This window comes from Mobula hypostoma, chromosome 3 (assembly GCF_963921235.1).
Source record: "Mobula hypostoma chromosome 3, sMobHyp1.1, whole genome shotgun sequence".
In the NCBI taxonomy this organism is placed as follows: Eukaryota; Metazoa; Chordata; class Chondrichthyes; order Myliobatiformes; family Myliobatidae; genus Mobula; species Mobula hypostoma.
This window is the reverse complement of record NC_086099.1, coordinates 183,782,924-183,800,033: the sequence shown is the minus strand read 5'-3', so window position 1 is coordinate 183,800,033 and position 17,110 is coordinate 183,782,924. Positions and strand designations below refer to the sequence as shown.

Below are 17,110 nucleotides of genomic sequence, written 5' to 3'. Positions count from 1 at the left end.
ATTTGCTATCTGTTTTTATATTCTGTGCTAATTTACTTTCATATGCTATCTTCCCTTTCCTTATTTCTTGTTTAGTTGTTCTTTGTTGCTTTTTAAAGTTTTCCCAATCCTCCAGTCTCCCACTACTCTTTGTGACTTTGTACACGAGCTTTTAATTTGATACTATCTTTTATTTCCTTAGTTATCCAAGGCTGGCTCTCATCACACTTACTGTCCTTACTTTTGACTGGAATATACTTCTGTTGAGCACTGTGAAAAATCTCTGAAAGTATTCCACTGTTCCTCAACTGTCCTCCCAAGTAGCCTCTGATGATGTCCTAGAAACTTTGCAGGCTAGTACCCAAGATGGAGCCGACTAAATATACGACCCTCTGCAGCTTTTTCAGTCCTGTGCAGTAGCCACCCCACCCCGCAATACCAGACAGTGATGCAGCCTGTCTTTGGCCTGAGGTGGAATGTATATCACTACCAAAATGATCACGGAAATGTCCCATGGTAGGTAAAATGGGTGACAATTAACTGCAAGATATTCCAGGTCTGGTGAGCAGAATTAGGACAGCACTAATATATTTGTGCACCAAGGGGAGTTGATCATGAGGCATACTCCGCCACCTCTGCTTGAGAGACTCTATAGATCTATCCTGAAAGTGTATAGTAAACCGTTGATCTGAATCACTGCATCCAGTACAGAAGGGGTTAATTCCATGAAACAAAGGACACACAGGGTCCTAATGTTCCTCTGATTCAGCACCCTAGCTCTAAGATCATTGATTTCATTCACCAGAGACAGCACATTTGCCAGCAAAATAGTCAGTATTTGGAGTTTAAAACCCCATTTCCTTAAACGCAATTTATTCCAGACTTGCAGCCACATTTCCTGCATGGAATCCAGTAAAGAGTACGTCCACAATCGGCATTGTTTCCATTTGTTTTAAGCAGCGATAGTTCATTTAGTCGCATGAAGACATCTTTGCTAATGGTACTGACCTTAGACGCAGTTGTATTTTTTAGCTGTATCAGGCTAAAACGGGAATATTTAATCGTATCCACTGAGAGTTCTGCTGCCCCACGAGTCGCCTCGAGGTGCCCCATAATTCACAAACAAGTTGCAATATATATATATTTTTTAAATAGTTTATTAAAAAAATATATAGACAGATAGACACACACACACTACACAGGAATGCCTACAGAAAGTTGTCACCTCCCTTGGAAGCTTTTATGTTTCAGTGTTTTACAACACTGAATCACAGTAAATTTAATTTGGCTTTTTTTGACACTGATCAAGAGAAAAATACTCTTTCATGTCAAAGTGAAAACAGTTCTCTACAAAGTGAGCTAAATTAATTAATTACAAACACAAAACACAAACTAATTAGTTGCATAAGTATTCACCCCCATTAATATGACACACTAAATCATCTCTGGTGCAGCCAATTGGTTTTAGATGTCACATAATTAGTTAAATGAGGATCACCATGTGCAGTCAAGGTGTGTCAATTGATTGTAGTAAAAATACACTTGCATCTGGAAGGTCCAACTGCTGCTGAATCAGTTTCCTGGCAAAAAAATCCCAAGTTACTCTGCTGGAAGGTTATTGAAAAGTACAAGTGAGGAGATGGATACAAGAAATTTTCCAAGTCACTGACTATCGTTTTGAGTACAGTTAATCATGAAGAAATGGAAGGAGTATAACACAACTGTAAATCTGTCTAGAGCAGGCTGTCCTCAAAAACTGAGTGACCCTGCAAGGAAGGGAAAGTGAAGGAGGCCACCAAGAGACCTATGACAGCTCTAGAGGAATTACAGGTTCAGTGGCTAAGATGGGAAAAGATTCTGCATCCAACAACTGTTGCCAGGGGGTGCTTTGCCAGTTACAGCTTTATAGGAGAATGGCAAAGAGAAAGCCACTGTTGAAAAGAACTCACATAAAATCTCAGCTAGAGTTTTCCAGAAGGCATATGGAAGACTCTGAAGTCAGCTGGAAGAAGGTTCTATGGTCTGATGGAAACCAAAATTGAGCTTTTTGGCCAACATCGCACATCAAAAACACAATGTCCCTACTGTGAAGCATGGTGGTGGCTGCATCATGCTGTGGGGATGTGTCCCTGCAGCAGTCCCTGGAAGGCTTGTGAAGGTCGAGGGTAAAATGAATGCAGCAAAATACAGCAAAATCTGGAGCAAAACATAATGCACTCTACCAGAGAACTGCAACTTGTGAGAAGGTCTGTTTTCCAGCAAGACAATCACCCAGGCAATCACCAAAGCTACACAGGAATGGTTTATAAACAACAAAGCTAATGTCCTGGAGTGGCCAAGTTAAGAGTCTACACCCCAATCCAATTGAGAATTTGTGGCTGGACTTAAAGGGCTGTTCACTCATGATCCCCATGCAATCTGACAGAGCTTGAGCAGTTTTGTAAAGAAGAATGAGGAAAAATTGCAACATCTAGGTGTGCAAAGCTGTTAAGAGACCACAGACTCAAGGCTGTAATTGCTGCTAAAGGTGCATGTACTAAATACTGACATGAAGGGGATGAGTAATTATGCAAACAATTGTTTTGTGTTTAATATTTTCACTTTGACATGAAAGACTCATTTCTGTTGATCAGTGTCAAAAAAGCCAAATGAAATTCACTATGATTCAATGTTGTATAAGAATAAGACATGAACATTTCTAAGGGGTGAATACTTTTTATACGTACTGTATACTTCACCTGAATTTCGGCCCAAACTGTCGCTCATTTATGCCTTTCCATGTTGCTGCTTGGCCTGCATTTTGTGTGTGTTACTGACAGAGCCTGCTCTTCTCAAAAAAGATCTGTTCATGAGCTCCATGCCTCCATCAAAACAACTTTCAGAGGACCTTACAAGAAGAATTGTAGAAATGCATGGTTGGAAAAGGCTACAAAAGTATTTCTAAAGACCTGAGTATTCATCAGTCCACAGTAAGAGAAATTGTCTACGAATGAAGAAAATTCAGTATTGATGCTGCTCTCCCTAGGAGTGGGCATCCTGCAAAAATCACACCAAGAGCACAATGTGCAATGCTGAAGGAGGTGAAAAAGAACCCAAGAGTAACAGCAAAAGACCTGCAGACATCTATATGTTACATGTTCAAGGAGATCTGTTTTTTTTTGTGAGAATGATGTAATGGTCTTTTGGAGGTCACCTGATGTGATTTTCCCACCGATGTGAGGTCACGTGATGACATGTGCCCCTTGACTATACAAGGGTAAACCCAGGTGACGCAGTTAGTTTCTGAGTTTGTAGATTTCCAGGTAGAATGTGCTGTGCCTCCGTTTCTGTTGCGTGTTTGTTTTTGTGACGCAGTTTCATTTTTAAAATGGAAGGTGCGTTGTCTTACAAGATATTGTATTGTTGAACTGGAAATTTGTGGCTGGAAGTGCCAATTTACTCAATTCCGACAGTGGTTCAAAGGGAGAGTGAAGAATTCATTGAAGTGAAGGATCGAGAGAAGTCAGCATCGTTTGGCAATTTAATAAAGAATCGACCTTATTGAGTCTTCGTTGGAGAGAACCTGCACTGAGATAACTCTTGCAATAGGGCAATGAGTTCATGCAAAAAGGTGCTCCCTCTCTAAAGGAATTTAAAGTCAGTTGATTTAAACTGTTTATTTTCGGCGTCGGGAATCCTGTGGACAGAACCAGCAGTAAAGGTGCGTCGGTGAAGAAATCTTTCTCCAGAGAAGTCTCTCCCAATTGAATGTGTAAAACTGTTGGACTTTCGACGTTATCGCTTTAAGAACTATATCTGACTGAATCGCTTTAAGAACTGTTTTCAGCATTTAACGCTTTAAGGACCAGAGCCGAGTGGCGAGTTGGTGAACAACTGCGTACCTGTTAACCTCCGGTTAAAGTTTTCCTTTGTTTTTTTTCCCTTATTGTTTATATGTGTTTAATAAATGTTTGGTTGTTTTTATATAACCTGTCTCGATTAATATTCATTGTTGCCAGTTATGTAACATATAGAACTTGCTAAAGTCTCTGTTCATGTGTCCACCATAAAAAAAAAACACTGAATAAGAATGATGTTCATGGAAGGTCACCACTGAAGAAACCACTGCTCTCCAACAAAAAAAAATTTCTGCACATGATAAGTTTGCATAAGACCACCTGGATGTTTCAGAACGCTTCTAGTTCAACGTTCTGTGGAGCGATGAGGCAAAAGTTGAACTTATTGGCAGAAATGCACACTACTATGTTTGGAGGAAAAAAGGCACTGCACACCACCACCAAAACTCCATCCTAACTGTGAAACATGGTGGAAGGAGCATCATGGTTTGGGGTTGCTTTGCTCACTTGGGGCCTGGACAGCTTGTAATCGTTGAGGGAACAATGAATTCAAAATTGTATCACGACATTTTACAGGAGAATGACAATGAAAGCTTAATAGAAGTTGGATGATGCAACAAGTCAATAATCCAAAAGACAAAAGTAAATCAACAGAATAGCATAAAAAGAAAAAAAAACATGTTTTGGAACAGCCAAGTCAGAGTTTAGACCTTAACCTAATTGAATTGCTGTGACATGACCTAAAGAAGGCTGTTCATGCATGGAAACCCAGTAAATTTGATGAACTGAACCAATTTTGCATGAAGGAATGGTCTAAAAGTCCTCCTCACCATTGTGCAAGTCTGATCAGCAGCTACAGGAAACAATTGGTGGAGGTTATTGCTGCTAAAGGATGTTCTACCAGTTATTAAATACAAGGATTCACTTTCCAGACAGAACAGTGAATGATTGGTGAATCAGTGCTGAAATAAACAGTGAAGGCAAACTGACCAATAACACTGCAGAAAGCAGTCATAATGCAAGCTCCTTAATCATGAAACCAGCTTCAATATTTTCTTTTTCTTTCCAAAAACAATTTCAGATCAACATAATTTCAGATGTTCTTAATGGAAATTTTATGACTGAGCTATGCTCATGTAGAATTGACGAAGAGAAAAATCAGCCTGCAGTTATTTAAAACATCATATTTTAAATAACTGCAGAGCAAGATTCTACTGGTTCTGGGGCTGAAAAGTGCCTGGGAGAAGTTTCAAAAGGTTTGAAGTCTACACCAATATTTCATGCAGACTTAATCAAAAGATTATTAAATGCAACTAACTTGAGTTTTTTACAATTTGTTTCTAGGATGCAACACAAAATAAGATGGGCATCTGAATTTTTAAATAATGAACAATGTGAGCTTAAGGCAAGTTGAACACTCGGATGATTTACGAACTTCATTCACCATGGTACATTAAATTTGTTTGTGTAGCAAAGGAATTGCTGAAATGTGGTTTCTGAATACTCCTGTGTAAGTAATACTCTGACCAGTAGCTGTCACTGATTTCAAGCAAGTTCTTGTTTCTGTAATGTGTAGTTATGAATCAAATTCGTAAGAAATTATGATTAGCTAAAGATCTGCAGTAATACATTGTCAATCAGACGGGACTTTTAAAAATTTACATACCATTGGTTTGAAGCCACTATTTTATACTAAAAACTTAGCTAGTTCACCACCAGTTTCATGTGATCTTCCATTTCATGTGATCTGATGTGACTCAGCATTACCATAACAGCAAAATGAGAAAAGCAAACAAACTCACTTTAACAGGACAGTCATTACTTGTTACATCAACAATTATATTTATGACCATACTGATGAAAGATCAATCAGGAATGCTAATAGTTTCCCTCTCCTGAAACATTTCCTGACTGTATCAATATTCAGAGCATTTCCTGTTTTTACTTAAGATTACCTAAATCTAGAGTACAAGTTGGCCCCAGGATATGGCAGGGTTCCATTCCTGTCTACTGCTCGCAACCGATTCAGTTCGAAGTCAGAAATGTGGCTACAAACTGAGATACCAGGCAGAAGCTGCCCGTAGTAGCTGGGAAATCCATTTCACCAGTCTGCTAAGTGCTCGTTTGCATATACGGGGTGTATTCAAGTCAGCCATTCATAACCTAGGGAAAACGTGCATCGTAACTTTATATTTTAATGCTTTTTCATAGGTGGAATGATGGAAAGATTCAGATATAATTTTTATGAATGAGCAGTTTCCATTCAATATGTGCATTAACAGCATCTGGTAAAACGGCCACTGTACAGATGCAAATTAACTGGATGTCTGATACATAATCATCTTTCATAATGTATTTGGAGATCAGAGGTGGTTCATATAGTTTCATTTTATAAACAATCTGAATTGTGCAACATGCATTAGACACTTTGAACACCTTTGCTAAAACAGCAAAATTAAATTAGCTACTACCTTTCATGCACCCTGCAAAGCTTAATAAAAAATGGCTACAACAGTTCCACAGCATTCAAGTTTAAAAGCTTCTGCTTCTGTGATAATAAAAGTAGCCATCAGGTTTATTTGTTTATATAAGTTAAAGGGAAAATCTTCCCTAACAAAGTTGGTGCAATCATTGTCCATAATTTCCATTATATTAACGATGGGGTTATACCGAAGATGGGCGTGATGGTACTATAACTTCTGCCATCTATGCACCATAGCAATACTCAGCTTCCTATTGGCACATTAGCAGTGCCAGAAGCATAATGAAACTATTTACGTAATCCAAATTCAGTGTACAAAATAAAACTAGAAAATAATGGAACAATTCAGGAGGTCAGGCTACATCTTTGAGAAAAGAAACAGTTAATACAGAGGAATAGTCTTTAATCTGAAGATTTTAACTTTGTTTTTCCACAAGTGCACCCTGACTTGCTGAGTGATACAGCCATAGAAAAGTACAGCACAGAAACAGACCATTTGGTCTATCTAGTCCATGCCAAACCATCAACCTGCACCCTGCCCTCTATGTATCTATCCAAACTTCTCTTAAACATTGAAACCGAGCTTGCTTGTACCACTTGTGCTGGCAGCTTGTTCCATACTCTCATGACTTTTTGAGTGAAGTAGTTTCCCTTCGTGGTCCCCTTAAACTTTTCAACTTTCACCCTTAAAACCTTGACCTCCAAGTGTAGTCCCATCCAACCTCAATAGAAAACTCCTGCTTGCATTTATCCTATCTGTACTCCTCATAATTTTGTATACCTCTATCAAATATCCCCTAAATGTTCTATGTTGCAAGGAATAAAGCCCTAAACTATTCAATCTTTCCTCATAACTCAGATAGTCCAGTCCCGACAACATCCTTGTAAATTTTCTCTGTACTCTTTCAACCTTATTTACATGTTTCCTGTAGGTAGGTCACCAAAACTATACACAATACTCCAAATTAGGCCTCACTTCAACATTATATCCCATCTCCTATACTTAACACTTTTATTTATGAAGACCAATGTGCCAAAAGTTTTCTTTACAACCCTATCTATCTATACTGCCACTTTCAATGGATTATGGAACAGATCCCTTTGTTCTACCAGACTCCTCAGTGTCCTGCTGTTCACGTGTAAGACCTATCTTGATTGGTCCTACTGAAGTGCAACACCCCTCACTTATCTGCAATAAATTCCATCTGCCATTTTTCTAGCCAGTCCCGACCCTACTGCAAGCTCTAATAGTCTTCCTCGCTATCCACTACACCCTCAACCTTCATGGCATCTGCAAATTTCTGATCCAGTTACCCACATTATCATCAAGATCATTGATATAGATGACAAACAACAACAGACCCAGTACCGATCCCAGTGGTACTCCTCTAGTCACAGGCCTCCAGTCAGAGAGGCAAACATCTACTACCACTCTTTGGGTTCTCCCATGAAGCCAATGATCAATCCGATTTACTACTACATCTTGAATGCCAAGCAACTGAACTCTCTTGACTAACCTCTCATGTGGGACCTTGTCAAATGCCTTGCTAAAGTCCATGTAAACAGCACCCATTTCAGAATCTTGCGTCAAGGGTAAAACCCTCCCCACCATTGAGCACATACACCTACAATACATGGAGCAATGTTGCAGGAAAGCAGCATCCATTATCAAATGCCCCATCATTCAGGCCATGGTCTCTTCTCGCTGCTGATTAGAAAGGAGGTACATGGGCCTCAGGACCTACACCAGCAGGGTCAGGAACAGTTATTACCCCTCAACCATCAGGCTCTTGAACCAGAGGGGATAACTTCATTCGCCCCATCAATAAACTGATCCCACTGAACTGGACTCTTCCAAGGACTCTTCATCTCATGTTCTCAATACTTAGTGCTTTTTTTTTCTTTTTGTATTCACACAGTTTGTTGTCTTTTTTATGTTACTTGCTTGTCTGTCTTGTTACATACCTGCAAGAAAATGAACCTCAGGGATGTACATAGTGACATATATGTACTTAGACAATAAATTTACTTTGAACCTTTGTTTTACAGGAACAAAGCATTTTGTATCCCAAAACAATCTATTTACTGATGCACCAAAATTATAAGTGCACACAAGAAAGAAAATTTGAGATAATGTTGGCACAATGGCCGATTTTAACATGACAGTATCTGAGCTAGTAAATGCAGCTGGTTCACCACTTAAGCCATGTTTTAAAATAAGTACTAATTAGGTTTGCAGGGGTATGGGCAAAGCAAAGTAGGTGAGTAGAAGAATGCACTTTCGAAAGGACAACTTTTAAAACAGATGAAAAGGAATCTCTTACCTGGGTTGTAGAAATCACAGCTGCAACAGAAATTGTGACTGAAGGTGATGTGCTCATCTGCTGTGAATGGGCTGTACTTTGAGGAGCCAAAATAGAACTGGAAAGTGGAGTACTGGAACCAGATCCTGGTACTGTATTTGGTACTGAAACTGGAACATCATTACTTGTGTAAAATCCTGAAAAGGAATATGTTTATACAAATCTCAGTCTAAACTTCTGCACAATCGCACTGCTTGAAACTTCCATTTAATTCATCGTTATGCTAAAACAAATTTTATAGCACTGACACTTACCTTGCTCTAAAATCAAAGTTCTGCTTCTTGTTATTTGCTTACGGTATGTGGACAAGATTTTCTTTGTGGTGTTAAGTGAGGATTTTAAGAAAACATTTAAGAATTCTGAGTTAAGCTGCTTTGTGAGATTTATCATAGTCCCCACTTGGACAGCCTCCTAATATAACCATATAACAATTACAGCACGGAAACAGGCCATCTCGACCCTTCTAATCTGTGCTGAATGCTTGCTCTCACCTAGTCCCATCTACATGCACTCAGCCCATAACCCTCCATTCCTTTCCTGTCCATATACCTATCCAGTTTTTTTTTAAATGACAAAATCGAACCTGCATCTATCACTTCTACTGGAAGCTCATTCCACACAGCTACCACCCTCTGAGTGAAGAAGTTCCCCCTCGTGTTACCCCTAAACTTTTGCCCCTTAACTCTCAACTCATGTCCTCTTGTTTGAATCTCCCATACTCTCAATGGAAAAAGCCTATCCACATCAACTCCATCTATCCCCCTCATAATTTTAAATACCTCTATCAAGTCCCCCCTCAACCTTATACTTTCCAAAGAATAAAGACCTAACTTGTTCAACCTTTCTCTGTAACTTAGGTGCTAAAACCCAGGTAATATTCCAGTAAATCTCCTCTGCACTCTCTCTATTTTGTTGACATCTTTCCTATAATTCGGTGACCAGAACTGTACACAATACTCCAAATTTGGCCTCACCAATGCCTTGTACAATTTTAACATTACATCCCAACTCCTATGCTCAATGCTCTGATTTATAAAGGCCAGCATACCAAAAGCTTTCTTCACCACCCTATCCACATGAGATTCCACCTTCAGGGAACTATGCACCATTATTCCTAGATCACCCTGGTCTACTGCATTCCTCAATGCTCTACCATTTACCATGTATGTCCTATTTTAATTAGTCCTACCAAAATGTAGCACCTCACACTTATCAGCATTAAAATCTTTCAGCCCACTCTTCTAACTGGCCTAAATCTCTCTGCAAGGTTTGAAAACCTACTTCATTACCCACAATGCCATCTATCTCATTATCATCTGCATACTTACTAATCCAATTTACCACCCCATCATCCAGATCATTAATGTATATTACAAACAACATTGGACCCAGTACAGATCCCTGAGGCACACCACTAGTCACCAGCCTCCAACCTGACAAATAGTTATCCACCATCACTCTCTGGCATCTCCCATCCAGCCACTGTTGAATCCATTTTACTAGTTCAATATTAATACCTAACAATTGAACCTTCCTAACTAACCTTCTGTGTGGAACCTTGTCAAAGGCCTTATTGAAGTCTATATGGACAACATCCACTGCTTTACCCTCATCAATTTTCCCAGTAACCTCTTCAAACAATTCAATACGATTTGTCAAACATGACCGTCCACACACAAATCCATGTTGACAGTTCCTAAACAGACCCTGACTATCCAGATAATTATATATACCATCTCTAAGAATACTTGCCATTAATTTACCCACCACTGACGTCAAACTTACAGGCCAATAATTGCTCGGTTTACTCTTAGAACCCTTTTTAAACAATGAAACCACATGAGCAATACGCCAGTCCTCCGGCACCATCCCATTTCTAATGACATTTGAAATATTTCTGTCAGAGCCCCTGCTATTTCTACACTAATTTCCCTCAAGGTCCTAGGGAATATCCTGTCAGGACCTGGAGGCTAATCCGCTTTAATATTCTTTAAAAAGCACCAGTACTTCCTCTTTTTTAATCATCATAGTTTCCATAACTTCCCTACTTATTTCCCTTATCGTACACAATTCAATATCCAAACAACAGGAATTCTGCAGATGCTGGAAATTCAAGCAACACACATCAAAGTTGCTGGTGAACACAGCAGGCCAGGCAGCATCTCTAGGAAGAGGTACAGTCGACGTTTCAGGCCGAGACCCTTCGTCCTGAGGAAGGGTCTCGGCCTGAAACGTCGACTGTACCTCTTCCTAGAGATGCTGCCTGGCCTGCTGCGTTCACCAGCAATTTTGATGTCAATTCAATATCCTTCTCCTTAGTGAATACCGAAGAAAAGAAATTGTTCAAAATCTCCCCCATCTCTTTTGGCTCCACACATAGCTGTCCACTCTGATTCTCTAAGGGACCAATTTTATCCCTCACTATCCTTTTGCTATTAATATAACTGTAGAAGCCCTTTGGATTTATTTTCACCTTACTTGCCAAAGCAACCTCGTATCTTCTCCTAGCTTTTCTAATTTTTTAAGATTCTTTTTACATTCTTTATATTCCTCAAGCACCTCATTTACTCTATGCTGCCTATACTTATTGTAGATCTCTCTCTTTTACTGAACCAAGTTTCCAATATCCCTTGAAAACCATGGCTCTCTCGAACTTTTAACCTTTCCTTTCAACCTAACAGGAACATAAAGATTCTGTACCCTCAAAATTTCACCATTAAATGATCTCCATTTCTCTATTACATCCTTCCCATAAAACAAATTGTTCCAATCCACTCCTTCTAAATCCTTTTGCATCTCCTTAAAGTTAGCTTTTCTCCAATCAAAAATTGGAGAATGATCTTGGAAATAAAATACAGAAGGAGAAACTATCTACACATAATTCAACACACTAAAAGCTGAAGGAACTCAGCAGGTCAGGCAGCATTTATGAAAGGAATTGGACAGTCAATGTTTGGATAAATACGTATCATCTGGACTGAAATACAGAGGAGAGATGGCCAATGTAAATAGGTTGAGGATGGTATGAGGAGGAGGGATGGGGCAAGCCATAGCTCACTGTAGATGATACGAAGATTGGTGGAAGGGTAGGTAGTGTTCAGAAAACAGGTAGGATGCAGAAGGACAAGATAGATTAAGAGAATGGGCAAGAAAGTGGCAAATAAAGTACAATGTTGGAAAATGTATGGTCATGCACTTTGGTAGTAGAAATAAATGTGCAGACTATTTTCTAAACGGGGCGAAAATCCAGGAATCTGAAATGCAGAGGGACTTGGGAGTCCTTGTGCAGAACACCCTGAAGGTCAACTTGCAGGTTGAGTCGGTGGTGAGGAAGGCAAATGCCATGTTAGCATTCATTTCAAGAGGTCTAGAATACAAGAGCAAGGATGTGACGTTGAGGCTCTGTAAGGTACTGGTGAGGCCTCACCTTGAGTACTGTGAACAGTTTTGGGTCCTTCATCTTAGAAAAGATGTGCTGGCATTGGAGAGGACCCAATGGAGGTTCACCAGGGTGATTCCAGGAATGAAAGAGTTATCATACGAGGAACATTTGATGGCTCAGGGTCTGTACTCGCTGGAATTCAGAAGGATGGGGGGGGAGGGGGAAGATCTCATTGAAAACTTTCATATGTTGAAAGGCCTAGACAGAGTAGATGTGGAAAGGATGTTTTCCATGGTGGGAGAGTCTAGGACAAGAGGGCACAACATCAGGATAGAGGGGCGCCCTTTTGAAACAGAGATGTGGAGAAATTTCTTTAGCCAAAGGGTGGTGAATTTGCAGAATTTGTTGCCACATGCAGCTGTCGAGCCCAGGTCATTGGGTGTATTTAAGGCAGAGATTGATAGGTTCTTGGTTGGACATAGCATGAAAGGTTATGGGCACACTGGGAACTGGAGCTCAGGAGGAGATAGAAAAAAAGGATCACCCATCATTAAATGGCAGAACAGACTCAATGGGCCAGATGGCCTAATTCTGCTCCTATGCCTTATGGTCATGCTTACTGTCATTACACCCATATTGCTTGATAAACTTTGGACATACAAAGTAGACAGATACAGTAAAAGCTCAGTTGTCAGCACACTCCAATGACCCAGTACTGCCCAGGCCAGGTTTTTGGAAATTAAGGGAAACTGAGGGATATTAAGTTATAACAGAAAGGTAGGGATGGGGGGGAAAAAAAATCAACTATGACTTTATTGAATAGTGGAGCAGGTCAGGTTGTCATTTGCCTACTCTTGCTTCAATTTCTTATGCTCAATTAAACCCACATCTGAGCATGAAGTTTCACGAAAGAACCATGAAAATTTATGAATATTTTACCAACGTTTGCTGAAAAAAGGGAGCCTGTAAGAATGGTTCAATATCTTTAGTGCAGTGTTGCTATTCCTGAAAAAAGTGCTCAGTCATTCACATTTTGGCTCTCAAAGGAAACATCGGAGGAACTATGCCATCCCCATGAAAATTGTTGCAAATAACGAAGTCCTACAGTACAAAGGGATGCAGTGATTGCTAGAAAAGCTGCAGTTAAAGATGGCAAGAAGGCCGAGATGAGGTCGGGAAGGACTCATTATCATAGCCAATATAGACACTGATTTACTGTATGTAGATTTGGATCATATTAATAATTACTTTTCCATCACATTTACTGCCAAAAGGAACCAAGGATAACAAAATGAAATAAATCTAATCAATTTGCTTTTAGTACATGACTGAAGCTTTAAATGTTCTATATTTTGTTGGCAACCCAAGCTAAAATATGGTGATCAACTTTCTTCTTCTGAAGATACAGAAAATTACTGATCCATAGTAACTTTACAAAAGGTTAAAAGACTGGTCTCCTTGTACTTGTTTCACATCTGCCTCAGGTCTCATTAAATTGAGAGAAGCAATAATATTTTCTTAAGTTCCTATACTATACAAGACAAGCCTGGTGCTGATCCAGAAAATGGATTAAACTTGATGATTCATGAATTCTTAGATCCAATTAGTTTCAACTTTCTCAAGCATGTAGAATCATGGCACTATAAATATTCTATTTCCTTAAAGCACAGGTTACAAATTAAACTGCAATTCCCAGTTGAGGCAAAGGAACTACAGAATATGTGAAAACTAGTGCGGTTTTAATTATTTTAATAATAACACCAAAAGGTATTATTTTGTCAATAAATAAACAATTGTCACATTCTAATAGTAATAAATGAAATTAATTTTGCACTGCATATTTAGGAAGAGTCAGGTTTGATGGCATGTATAATACTCAGTTCATTGGAACAAGGTGCATTGATGATATGCAAGTACTTGGGTTAGGTACAATAGTTAGCCACAGTATCAGTTTGGCTCCTTTTGCAAGTGATGAGTGGTGTACAGAAATGTCAATTAATATATTCAGCTGGAATAGTTGGACAGAGGTCTAGTTTCCAAACTATCCCGGTTTTCAAAGCTAGAAATGGTTTTGAGCAAATAAAACACATTCCAACCAAGGCAAATCTGAGCAGCAATGTATGAAGTGTTATATTTTTGACAATTTTTTATTCATTGTATTAAAATATTTTTAAGGTAGTAGCATGTACCCACTAAAAAAAATTGCTATCAATAAATGCATATAAAGTTGTTGGTTTCTTTTCAAAGCTATGTAATTCTAATGCCACAGTAATGTGGTTACCTCTTAACTGTCCTCCATAACTGACTTGGTACACCTGTCCTAGTGACGAGTTTAGCACATCGAGGCATAAGCACTAATGTTCCAGATTCCTTCAAGATCATGTATCCCTGCCCACAAAATAAACCAAGAGATATAGTAGCATGGTTATGTACAACGCAAGTGGTGATGGGTATGTAAGTTATTCTGGGTGCCTTTATTATGGATTTTGAGACAAAGGGTTATCAGTTCAGCTGTACCTGAGCATTATGGGCTACTCAAAGATAACAGACCAGAATTATCATCGATAGGGTGTGCCATGCCTGCCTAATTAACATTTTAGAATTATGGAGTCACGAGCACAGAAATAGGCCATTTGGCTCATCGCATCCATACTGGCCATGAAGCACCCATTTCCATCAATCCCACTTTTCATTTTGTATCACCAGTTGCTCTGCCAGTCCCATTCTATACTGCTGACATACATCTCTTTACCTGAACAATTTACAGTATCCAATTTACAAATCAGCCCATGTGGCACATAAGAGGATGCTAAGCACCCACAGGAAATCCAGATAGTCACAATAAACAAGTACAAACTTTACATTAATAACCACTAACATCACTGGAGCGCTAAGGAAGTAGAATTATGGTACATCTCATTTGATAAAAATGTCTAAAGTAATGAGCAGGAGAATGCCCGTAGATCTTATTAGCAGGTTTCCAAAAAGCATTTGATAGGTCCTCCGAAAATAAATTAATGGCCTAAGTGAGAAGTTGGCTTACCAGGAGTAATAATGGAGGGAAGATCAGCATGACACCAAGTAAAATGGGTGGAAACTATCTCCAGCGGTTGGTCTAGGTCTACAGGAGCATAGTTAAAATTGGAATTAAACCTTTCACTAGTAATATTAAGAATATTTCCACAAGCAAAAGGGAGTTGAAAGTTTGACATTTCAATTCAAAAAGCGCTGTTTATACCAAGGCACATTTGAGATTTATTGATTTTTGAAATAAAATTTGGCAACGCAGGTGGTTTACAGATCATGTAATCAATCTAAATGACACAATGAACTTCAAGGGCTCAAGTCAACTCATGCTTCTATAAGACAAATATTCTGAGCACTTCAACTTAAACGTATACCCACCTGAACCAGCTGGAGATGAGTTCACACTAAGGCTTTGTAAACTACCATTCCGCAGTAAAGATGGTGATTTCTGCAGACTTGCACTTGTCCCACTTCCTGCAGCAGAGATCACAGATGATGAGGGTGATGCAGAAGAAAGGGAGGGCTGGGAAATACTCTCTTTATTTTTACTTCCTTTTGGTCTACCAGGTCCATGTTTATATCTTTTAGTTCCCTTTCGTTTTTTTTCTTTTATTGTTTCTTCCTCCATGACTGAAGCTTGAACCCTTTTATAACCTGGCAATCCACTTGAAGTTCCAACAGTATCAGGGTTTCCATAATCACAAGCATCCTCAGAGTGCTTTGAATTTTCAATACTTATTGTTTGGGGAGGTCCGGACGATGTAGGTGTGAGCCCCACAATAGGGCTAACATTAATTACTGTCCTTTCTTGGTCAATTGTTTCTCCTTTATTTGTTTCTCTGGTTGACGGCTGCTGAGAATGACTGTAACCATCATTCATTACATCCGGTTCGGTGAAACTTTGAAACTCTTGTGGCGATTGGACTGAACTGCTTGATGATTTTACACTACTCGGGGTTCCTAACAGACTGCCTGCAACAAAAATATTAGTTAACAGACAAAACTACATCAATAAAGCAAATACAAAGATCCTATTTTGGATTATCCTTTCTATAAATTAATAATGTTATTATCAAATCTATAACTTGAAGTAGAAAACAAAATACAATATTATCCATTTTTAAAAGCTGAGGTCCAAATGTTTTACTAGGAAATCTACTAAATTCATTCATTGTTAGTAATTTTATATTACAAAGTGCATATGCACGAATAACTATTTCTTGGAGTAAACATCCTGAACAGTCAAACCAATAATCTGCAAATGAAAATCTTTTGCTGGACAATTCATAAAATGAGTTGAGGTACTGCCTTTTAATTATGCACATTCTCCTGAACAGATTAAACAAATCTAGTGCTTAACTCCATACCAAATATTTATCTCATCCACTGACTGAGCGATTCAGGGTGCTGGAAGCCAGACTACAATTCAGCCCAGAAAAATATTAGATCAACCAAGTCAATATAGTACTTACCGCAGCTGATGGGTCCAATGGAAAAAAAAAATTAGACTAATAAATTAATTTAGAATTTCACTCAGTGAAATGTGGAAACGTGATATAGAAAAACGTTCAGAAGGTATTTAAAAATGGGGTTGAAGAACTTTGAGTTTTCCTCAAGATTACAATTGCAAGAGGAATTTACAGTAAATAGGCAACAGATATTTTAATTGCAGAAAATCAGATTCTAGGAAATTTCTAAACCACTGAACTATCAAATATTTAAGTTGAAAGCAGTATTTATATTTTAAGTAAAACAGAAAAAGGTTGGAAGTGCAAGTAACTGGAGTACAATCTGTGACAAGTGTTATAGATCAATGAACGTTCATTGGAAGTAAGAAAAGGTAGAAATAAAATGGGTTTAAGATGCAGAGAAGGCGTGAGGTAGCGGGTTGCAGAAGACATAAAAGGTGTTCTCTATACCTTTATATAAAACATACTTAACCATATTGAAGACCATAAGATAAAGGAGTGAAAGTAGACCACTTGGCCCATCGAGTTTGCTCCGCCATTCAATCATGGGCTGATCCAATTCTTCCAGTCAT

General features: G+C 38.8%; 1 protein-coding gene across 9 annotated transcripts in view; it reads right to left on the bottom strand.

The window, feature by feature from the left end:
* The window catches only part of mllt10 (MLLT10 histone lysine methyltransferase DOT1L cofactor), a 279,374-nt gene that overhangs the window by 108,827 nt on the left and 153,437 nt on the right, over nucleotides 1–17,110 (bottom strand). For 8 of the 9 annotated variants that reach the window (XM_063044228.1, XM_063044227.1, XM_063044222.1 and 5 more), the window contains 2 exons: nucleotides 15,448–16,041; nucleotides 8,622–8,797 (listed from right to left, as the gene is read on the bottom strand). In XM_063044228.1, coding sequence (XP_062900298.1) covers nucleotides 8,622–8,797; nucleotides 15,448–16,041 — 770 coding nt within the window. The remainder of the gene's footprint in view (nucleotides 1–8,621; nucleotides 8,798–15,447; nucleotides 16,042–17,110) is intronic. The other variant, XM_063044224.1, reaches the window with a different exon arrangement.